Here is a 10,163-nt window from a genome sequence, read left to right as displayed (position 1 = left end):
GATCACTGCCAAAGTCACTGTTAATGCCTGAACAGAAGAACAACATCATACTCGCAAAATCAATGATAATTCCTGAACAAAACAGCAGTATTAAAAATGTAACTGGCCATGTCACTGATAAAAGAATCAAAGAATAGAACACATATAGTACCACAATAGCACAAAACATCATAAACATAGAAGTTAACACAAAATCCAACAATACACTGCAAAATCCAAAACGAACAAATTCACAGAGAGAAGGCTAACCGATCAAATCAGAGAAAACCAGAGAGAGGAAGAAAGAGAGAGACTGTAACTAAGGACTGAGTCGTCGAAGAAGAAGAAGACAGTAACGTGATCAAGATGAAGAGCGACTAAACCAGAGATCGAGAAAAAGAGAAGAGAGCTGTGGAAGCTCCAAAACCACTCAAAAGTGAGATTTCATATCGTCACTGAGACACAAAGCGAAATCGGAAGCTGCCGGCGGAGAAGAAAGAAACTCGGAAAGAGAAGGCAACGAAGAAAGTCTCTCTCCGATCAAATCGAATCAAAAGAGAGAGAAAATTTGAGCTCGCATATTTTGAAATGGAAGGTTATAATAGTTTATTACCTTAAGGGCATAATCGGAATCAAAAAAATTAAAAACTGACATTTTTTAACATGACCTGATTAATCGTAAGGACTAAATTAATATTAATGACAATTCACAATGGACTTTTTTATCAAGTGAGAAACTAAGTAATCTTTTTATCATTTCACTCTCTAAAGTGACATTTTCCATCACAATCGCAATAAAGACTTTAACCCAAATCCTACTTCTTTTCATGTTCTCCTCTACATTGTGGTTGTATACAAACAAAAATAAAAATCTTCCCTTTTCTGTGAATAGAGACGAAAAGGGTGTCATCTGGTCCTCCCTCCTCTCAGCATAATCAGACGAATAACGCCCAGAATCCTCTTCTTTCTCTTTAACCCAAATACAGGAAAAGAGAGAAACAAGAGGATCAGTAGAAGGCTTCTATAGAGAGAGAGAGAGAGAGAGATGGAATCCTCCCGTAATGGGGTCAATTTCAGGGGCCTCCAAGAGGACTCAATCGTGGACCCTTTCCTGGTCGAGGCCCTCCACAATCCTCGCCACCGTCTTACCAATCAGTATCTTGTATCTGTTTCTCATTAATTTTCTAAAATCTCTGACTACCAAACCCTAATTTAGTATGGGATTTAATTGTTGTTACTATTTTTGTTTACCCAATTTGGGATTTCCTGGTGTTAGGTTTTATGTGCTGCTTCTTATGATTCTTTTGGTCTTGGGTTGGAGAAGTTATGGGATGTTGTTTGCAGTTATCTGAGATCTGAGTGTTTTAGGAACTACTTTTTTTTTGGTTGCTGGGGAATCGAGGGTAAGGATGCAGAACATTATTCTAAATCTATTTCATTCTTGCCGTAATTATGGTCATAATAGAAACGGTGGGAACTACTTTGCCAGTGGAATTCGGTGGGAAGTGAGGTTCAGTTTGTTATATTCTCAAAAAATGAGATTGATTAGATAAAATTATTTCTTATATATTATTTACATAGGTAATAGGATCCGAATTAGTGTATATAGCTAGAGGAGCACTTGCCTATTTGTACTTCATGTGGCGATAAATTTCACCAAGCATCTCTTGTACATCTGATACTGAATTGGCTTTTGTAAACAGTGTAGGGAGTAGTGAATTAATCTGTACATCTGATATTGAATTTGCTTCTGTACTGTGTAGTACTGGGTTGCTAATAACTGCATACAGGAAAAGAGCTGGGTTCAATTTGTACCTTTCATATTGAATTTCCATTTGTTAGACTTTAACCTAGCTTTGAATAGTGTAAAAACATGAAAAATACGCTCTGTTCATTTAGCAATTTTCTTTCCTAAATTATCAGTTCTTCAAATCTTGTATTAAATCAATCTAGCGGTTTTGCTCAGCTGCTTAATAAGTTTCTGGATTTGTATAAGTATAGTAATATTGCTGGTGATGTAGTGGATACCTTAGTTCATTATAGCTTGTAAAAGTTCTTTTCTTAACAATTATTTTGTTTTCACAGTGATACGTAGTTCTTTTTTTAATTCATACTATTTCTGTAAGTGGCAAACTTTCTTATATATATATATATATATATATATATATATATATATATATATATATATATATATATATGTATGTATTAGAGTGGAGGAATTTGATTATTTTTGGTTTATTGTTTTTTTTTTCGTGGGCTTAGGTGCTGTGCAGTTCGCTATTGTCACTTGTCTCATGAGTCATGCTTTTTTATGCAAGTATCCTAGTTTTTGTGGTATTTAATATGCTAGTTGGTTTTTCTTCAGTTTTGCAGATGGAACATGATATTCAAAGGTTTCTAGATAATCTTGATCACCAGTAATTTGAGTTCCAATATTTCCCGACCTGCTACCTTCGACTTGCTGCACACCGTGTTTCTCATCTCTATGGTCAAGGAAATAAGATTATGGTTAGGAAAACAGCAGAAAGCAAGTACCCAACTATTCAGCTATCAGAAATACCTGTGAAGCAGTTTGAAAATGATAAACCTGAGCAGATTAAAATTGTCCTCAAGCCTAGGCTTAATAAAACCAATGCGACTGAAAATAATGGAGCTGGGATGAAAAGAATTCCTGTTAGAAGTGTAGAAGAGAGGAAGGAGGAGTATGATAAGGCGCGTGCTCATATCTTTATCAGTTCTAGCAGTCTTGACTTGAGCGATACATCGTTTCAGGTCCCAACTGATGGTAAAAATGCATCTTTAAGCAAGGATGAGAATGAAAGTTTCAGGAACTCCATGATTGATCCAGAAAAGAATTTAGACATAAATGATCTTTGTACTTCATCTCGAGTTGTCATATTCAGAGATAGGGAAAAAGACCGTACTGACCCAGATTATGATCGCAGTTATGAGAGGTAAGGGTAATATAATTACATCAAAGTTGAGATTTTGATCCTATCTACATAATAAGAATACTATTGTGATACTTCCTAGCATTGTATAACCTCTGATAATTCTGGTTCTCAGTCTTTGTTTTTAAATTCTCCTCTGCTTCTAACAATGGGACCTTGTTCCTCTTTCTAAATTGAATTAGAGATTATTTGAGCCCATGTATCTCTCTCTATTTTTTATATATTATTTTTTCAATCTTTAAATGTAGGAAATGCTTGAGAAGTTTTTTATTTCATTCTTTTTTTTTTTTTTTTTACATTTTGTAACTGTTTGTATTATGATATACAAACATAGATTATAGTTTTGCTGGCCCTGGGTGGTGGTGGGCAGGAGGGAGGGGGTGGGAGGAGGTATTATGATGGTTGCATTTCAGTGAATGGAATTAAAGTGATATTTTAACTGATAAAATATTATCACAGGTATGTGAAGAGTCTTCCTGCCAATCAGAGGTTTAACGTGACACCTTCCAGTATGCAAAAGTTCCAACCTCAATTTTTGCAGTATAAAGTTGGTTTGTCACAAATGCCAAGGACTTTGCCTTCAATTAGCTATGGGGCACCATCAACCCTAGCCATGAGCCCTTTTTGTGCCATGGGATCGAGTCAGACATCTAGAGAAGCTACATACATTCAGTGGCCAAATGCTGCAATGATGTATGCACATCCGTATGATCAGTTTAGACAAGCTGTTATCCAGGTAAACAACATTCCTTGGATATAGAGTATAAATTGAATTCCAAGCATTTCTTTCTTGAGATCAAATCATGTATCGAGTGTTTCAAAATAGATCTTTTTTTTTTTTTCAATTCCTTCGTATAGACTTCTAGTTGTAGTTCCTTTATTCTCTTGCTGTTCATCTATCAATTTACTTTCGTAGCACACCTTGATAGTGCATTTGGTAGTGTCACTTGTCTTCTGAAATGTATTGTTAGTTCGTAGACAGAGATTATATGTGTTTTGGAGTTTTGATTTCTCTAAGAATCAGTGGGTATGCAAGGAAGAAAGGTTTATTACTTTCTCATCATTACTATTGGTGTGCAATTAATAGCTCTACTGTCACAATCATTCGTGTATGGATTATTTACAAGGTCGATGTGGATATCTTAATCTTTAAATTGCAGAAAGGATTGTGTGAATATGCTTTTTTAATTTGAGGTTTACTTAGGTAACAAATTGGCTATTAAGCCATTTGGATTAGGTTGCTCTAGAGGCTTCAAGTTGTAATCTTTTTTTTTTTTTATTTCTTTTGAGCCAAGCATGACTTTTTCACAAAATAAAGGACCATTTGTAGTTTTCTAAGATAATATTCCCTATAGTCTCTACCATACACTAAAGAAAAAACATATGAAGAGAAACAGGTCAATATTATTGGTCACAACAAACTCTTACTGATGTATTCCCTGTATTTTATTCATGAGCAAAATGCGTTTTACTACCCCGATTCCATCTGACAGTCTACTGCATTTCCCTTTTGATTATTGGCGACTTTCTGCTAAACAAAATATGGGACCCATATCTGTGACCCAAATTCGCCACCTGAGTGCTACACAAGGATTTGGGAGGAAAATAAACATTCGGCTTGTGTATATATATATATTTTTTTTAATTTTGGAAAATACAAGGTTGCATATTTTATAGATTAAAAGGGAGTACTACAGGAAAAGTATCTGTAATTTGTCCTTTATTGATTGGTTATTTACAAATCCAGACTCCCTAGATATGAGTCTGTGAATTAACCCATCCTTTTGTTCTTATATGGTTTATGTTCTGTACAATTTATGAAAGAGACGAAACAAGTTATTAAATTATTACCTGCCTACTTGCATACATAACTGGACAACATATTATGAATGTAATATATCTTTGTGCTCTGCCTTCTATGTTGCTACGCTGTCTTCTGTTTATGCCCTTAATGCATGTACAATCGGCTTAACTCTTCTTACCATCTCTGCAAGCTCCATTCAGTCAGCAGCCCCTGAGGTGTGACTATCCACAATACCATTAAATAATTGCAGGAGGGGTTTTCCTCACTTCCAGGTGCTGCAGAAATTCTTGGAAAACATTTGTTTCATTACTATTTTGTGGTGGTTTGTACTGTTCAGATGACTGTAATACTATTTCTCTTTTCAGACAACTGCCTTTCTGTAGTGAAGCAATACTTACTGGTTGATTCTCTTCGACTTGATATTTACCTTTTCATCTTGATTTGGCTTAATTTGCACTGTTTTAGAGGGTGAGGCTCTAATGAGGATCTTAAAATGACGACTTCATGAGGAGTTTTAAATCATTGGTCAGATGATGTGTGTTGTATAATTAATATTGCAACTAAAATTATGACTACTCATCCAATCGTTGATTTGAAAGTCCTTAACGAGTCATCATTTTAAAGTTCTCACTAGAGTCTCTCCCCTGTTTTGGATATGCCCAATAATGGTAGTGGACTTTGTCTCAAGCCTGAAGTATATCTTCAGACATCGATTTACAACAGCAGGATGTAATTTAGGAAGTGCGGGGGAATCATTTTTAACTACTAAATGCTTCGACCTTTAAATCATGTGTCGGGAGGTGGTTTGTGGTAAATGCACCAACTGGATTTTGAATACTTGCCAGATCTTATTTTCTCATACCATTTGTTTGCGTTATACTCTTTTCTTTTTTTTTTCAAAATTATATGGGTTGCCATCCATTTATAGAAAATTGTTGAGAACTTGGGGCACGTTTGGTATCGTATTATGAAACAGTTTCTTGTTTTTTAAATACAATTTTTTGAATCAAATGTATGTTATTGATGAAGGAACCCTAAGGTTGCTTACAATCTGAGTTTAGAACATCTAAAATACATGTAGGAGCTTGATCATGCCACACTACACTATGATCAGCCTCATATGCTATGGCAGCAAGTCGATGTGCCACCTTGTTACCGGACCTAGATACATGAGTGATTCGAACATTGTGCAAAATCTCTAAACTGCCTCGAATATCATCGATGATACCAGCTTCGGCAATATGCAAGGCCTGCAGATCAGCAATGTCAGCCACTGCTTCAAGGCAGTCCGACTCCACAAGAACATGTTCAGCTTGCAAGTCTTGCAGTAGCTTCAAGCCATCTCTGATGGCAATCAGTTCCGTATGCTTAGCCGAGGCTACTGAAGTAACATGGTTTGCAAAGGCTGCTTTAAAACCACCTGTACCATCTCTAAGTACACCTCCAGTACCACCATGAGTTAGGCTTGGTAAGAAGCTTCCATCCACATTGAGCTTCCATTAGCCATCAGGTGCAGGTATCCAGGAGGTCTTAGCTCGAACTGTTGGCTTCTTTTCCACTTGCCTAGCTTTGCAGAATTCATCAATCCAGGCCAATGAACTTAACTCATGTGCAGAATTCATCAACACATGTGCAGGTTGACAAGTATCATTCCAAAGCTTGTCATTCCTGTTCTTCCACAGAGACCATAGAACCATCATAAGCTTCTCAAACATGTTTTGCTGCAGATTCAATGCGTGGTCTAACATCCACTCTCTAAAATCAATATTTGGTAGCAAGCTGTTGCCTAAATTAAAAGGTGGGGCTGTAAGTATCGAAACTGCAACTGGACACTTGCAAAAGACATGAGAATTGTCTTCATATTGATATGCACACAGTAGACAATGTAGATCCCCCGTGTAACCTTTAGAGCATAATTTTGCTCTAGTAGGTAACAGATCACAACATGCTCTCCAAATGCAGATTTTTACCTTACCTGGCACTTGTGCTTTCCATATTATGTTCCAGAGTTGTTTGAATGGATTTCCATTAGAGGAAAAGACAAGAACATTTTCTAGGACAGAAGCACGAGCAATCAAGTAAGTAGTCTTAACAGAATAGAAGCCTTTCTTCTCTGGGCCCCAAATCAACTTGTCCTCCATATTTCTCCTACCAAGAGGGATGCATAGCACCTGTTGGGCTACTTCCGGGGAGAAAATAGCATGAATGGTTGCAGTCATCCATTCTCTAGTATTGGAATCAATAAGGTCAGACACATATTCAAAAATACAATTATCTGGCTTGGGGATTAAGAATTGCTGACAGTTTGGGATCCATTTATGCCAAATATTCACCTTGGAACCATCACATATCCTCCATTGTACACCTGGAACCATCACCCATCCTCCATTGTACACCTGCCTTAAGCACTGGTCTGCCATTTAAAATACTTCTCCAGGAGAAAGAAGGAGAAGTTCCAAGTTCTGCTTCCCAGAAAGAGCAGTTGGGGTAATATCTAGCTTTATAGAGCCTGGCAATAAGGGAGTCTGGATTGGATACAAGTCTCCAACCTTGCTTGGCAAGCATTGCTAAATTATAAGCATAGATGTTTTTAAATCCCATGCCTCCTTCCTGCTTTGTGAGACAGAGCCTTTCCCAACTCCTCCAATGTTCTTTTCTTGTCATCTGTGTCACCCAAAAAAAATGATGCACATAATTGATGTAAATCATCACACAATCCTTTAGGTAATAGATAACAATTCATTGCATATAAAGGCATGGTTTGTGCTACTGCCTTAATCAAAACTTCTTTACCTGCTGCACTTAAAATCTTAGCCTTCCAACTCACTAGCTTCTTGGTGAGTTTCTCTTTAATATAATCAAAAATAGCAGTTTTGGACTTGCCTACTCGCATAGGCAGTCCTAGATACCTGTCGTGTTCCTGTACACACTGTACCTCCAATAGCGCATCCATTTCAATTTGCCTAGTTTGGCTGACATTGTTACTGAACGCCACACTGCTTTTCTGGAAGTTTACTTTCTGACCAGAAGCCTGCTCATATACATCAAGTATCTTTCTGTACTGTCTGCATTCCTCATCAACGACACTACCAAAAAGAATGCTGTCATCTACAAAGAAGAGGTGATGGAGTACAAGAGCTTGGGGACACATTTTCAGCCCCTGAATAGTGCGATGTTGGACAGCATTCAAAATCAAAGCTGACAAGCCTTCACTACATAAGATAAATAGGTATGGTGACAAAGGGTCACCCTGTCTGATACCTCTAGTTGGGACAATCTATGGAGTAGGCTCCCCTTGGACAAGTATGGAGTAACTTACAGTGGTAACACACTTCATTACAATTTGAATCCAATGAGACTCAAACCCTAGTTTTGTCAGAATAGCGAAGATGAAAGACGAGTCCAACCTGTCATAAGCTTTACTTATATCCAGCTTCAACGAGAAAAAACCTGTTTCTTGCTGCTTCAACTTGTACATGAAGTGGGCTGCCTCAGTTGCTACTAAGGTGTCATCCGAAATTAATCTACCTGGCACATATACACTCTGGAGAGGAGACACAATTTCAGGAAGCCATAATTTCAGCCTATTTGCCAAAACCTTAGAGCTAATTCTGCAAACAACATTACAAAGTGCAATAGGCCTAAAATGTGCAGCATCTTTTGGATCTTTAATTTTTGGTATCAATCACAAGTGTATGAAGTTGGATTTTTGCCACATTTCACCCTTTTCAAGCAGGTTTCTCACTGCTAAGCAAACATCTTGACTTACCACATTCCAATTTTTTTGGAAGAAGAAAGGTGACATTCCATCCGGTCCCGGGCTCTTAGAAGGATGCATTTGGAATAGAGCAGTTTTAATTTCTTCATCAGTATAACTTTCAAGAAGAGCTTCATTCATTCTTTGCGTTACCTTGCAAGGAGTTACCTGCATCACCGTGTCAATTGCTTCTTGGTTTACATGGTCAGCAGAGAAGATTTGCTTAAAGTGTACCATAAGCAAACACTGAATCTCATTGGGCTCCGACTGCCAAGTTCCATGTTCATCCATTAAACCCTTGATAGTGTTTCTGCTTTTACAATTACTGGCCTTCCTATGAAAGTAGGCTGAGTTTCTGTCACCTTCTTTTAGCCACAATGCTCGGGATAGTTGCCTCCAGTACTTTTCTTGCAAAGTGAGTAACTGGCTGTAACGTGTATGCAAGCACCGTTGTTCTTCATATAGCTGCAAGGAATAGGGTTGCCTCATACGATCGTTAAGTTTCTCTTGTATCACTTTCATCTCAGTTTTTTGTTGGTTGAAATCCTTGTAATGCCACTCCAACAATCTTGCTCCAGCGCATTTAATCTTCTGTCCTAGCTGCTGTAGCGCATTCCCAGTCGTAGGAACAGCCCATTCTTGTTGGATAATCTGCAAACACTCCTCTCTGCCAAACCAGCTTTCCTCAAACCGAAAACAGCGTTTGGATCTTTTCTGTCGCTGCCTCTCAGAGTAAGCCTCAATTAACAAAGGGCAATGGTCTGATTCAGAGGGACTAAGGGTGATGACTGTGCTATAGGGAAATCTGCTTTGCCATTGGGTTGTTTGAAAGCCACGATCCAGCCTCTCCTTCGTGTATCTGTGAGACCAGGTGTATCTACTTCCTACGTAACCAGAGATGTAAAGCTACAAGCTGTCATTGTGCTTCGAAATTTTGTTCTCGCAGCAAGGGCCCTGGGAAGGCCTCCAGACTTGTCTTTTTTTGCCTAAACTTCATTGAAGTCACCAGCCATTAGCCATGGCAATGAACAAACCTGTGCTGCTAGGTTTCGATGAGCCTCCAGGTATGATCCCTACCACCCCTGGAAGCTACACCGTATATACCTGTAAAGCGCCATAGATCGGTGCCAGGTTTTCCAATTGCAGCGTCAATATGATTTGGAGAGTGACTCCGTATGTCAACATGCGTTTCATCATTCTATAGTATTGCCAGGCCCTGAGATTCCCGTTCGTGGGATACACAAAAACTATCATGAAATCTAAGTCTCTGTGTGAGTGCATCAATCGTATTCTTCTGTGCTAGGGTTTCTGATAAGAAGATCAGACTAGATTTCTTGGCAAGCACAATATCCAGAAGTGCACGTTGGGTTTCATTGTTAACAATTCCTCGACAATTCCATACTAGAATATTACCTTGAAGCATTCTTAGAAGCTTTTCTGCCAGCAAGATTGCGGCTTAGATGGCGACAACGCTGTAGAACTGCGACGGCCGTAGGGTTTGAGTAATGTCTTTCGATCCAATTTCATGGCATTTTAAATTATGCTAGCTAGTGTTGGTTTTTGGAACTTCTGGTTCTCTTTAATTGGTTGTATTTTTTTTCTTCTTTTTTTTTGGTTCGAACTGGTTGTGGAAGATGAAAGTCGTGGTGAGTGAAGTTTTCGGTGAAAGATG

The 10,163-nt window shown here is 38.1% G+C and overlaps 2 protein-coding genes across 2 annotated transcripts; one reads left to right on the top strand and one right to left on the bottom strand.

The window, feature by feature from the left end:
* Window positions 1-828: 828 nt before the first annotated feature.
* On the top strand, window positions 829-6,713 carry LOC133724756 (uncharacterized). The gene is made up of 4 exons (XM_062151601.1): window positions 829-1,382; window positions 2,345-2,933; window positions 3,390-3,666; window positions 5,816-6,713. Exons 2-4 carry the CDS (start codon window positions 2,485-2,487, stop codon window positions 5,897-5,899), a joined length of 810 nt encoding a protein of 269 aa, XP_062007585.1. The 5' UTR covers window positions 829-1,382; window positions 2,345-2,484; the 3' UTR covers window positions 5,900-6,713.
* On the bottom strand, window positions 6,234-7,154 carry LOC133726797 (uncharacterized). The gene has a single exon (XM_062154421.1). It carries the CDS (start codon window positions 7,152-7,154, stop codon window positions 6,234-6,236), a length of 921 nt encoding a protein of 306 aa, XP_062010405.1.
* Window positions 7,155-10,163: the final 3,009 nt, after the last annotated feature.

Source organism: Rosa rugosa, chromosome 1 (genome assembly GCF_958449725.1).
Source record: "Rosa rugosa chromosome 1, drRosRugo1.1, whole genome shotgun sequence".
NCBI lineage: Eukaryota > Viridiplantae > Streptophyta > Magnoliopsida > Rosales > Rosaceae > Rosa > Rosa rugosa.
The sequence above is the reverse complement of the archived record's forward strand: the minus strand, read 5'-3'. Positions and strand labels throughout refer to the sequence as shown.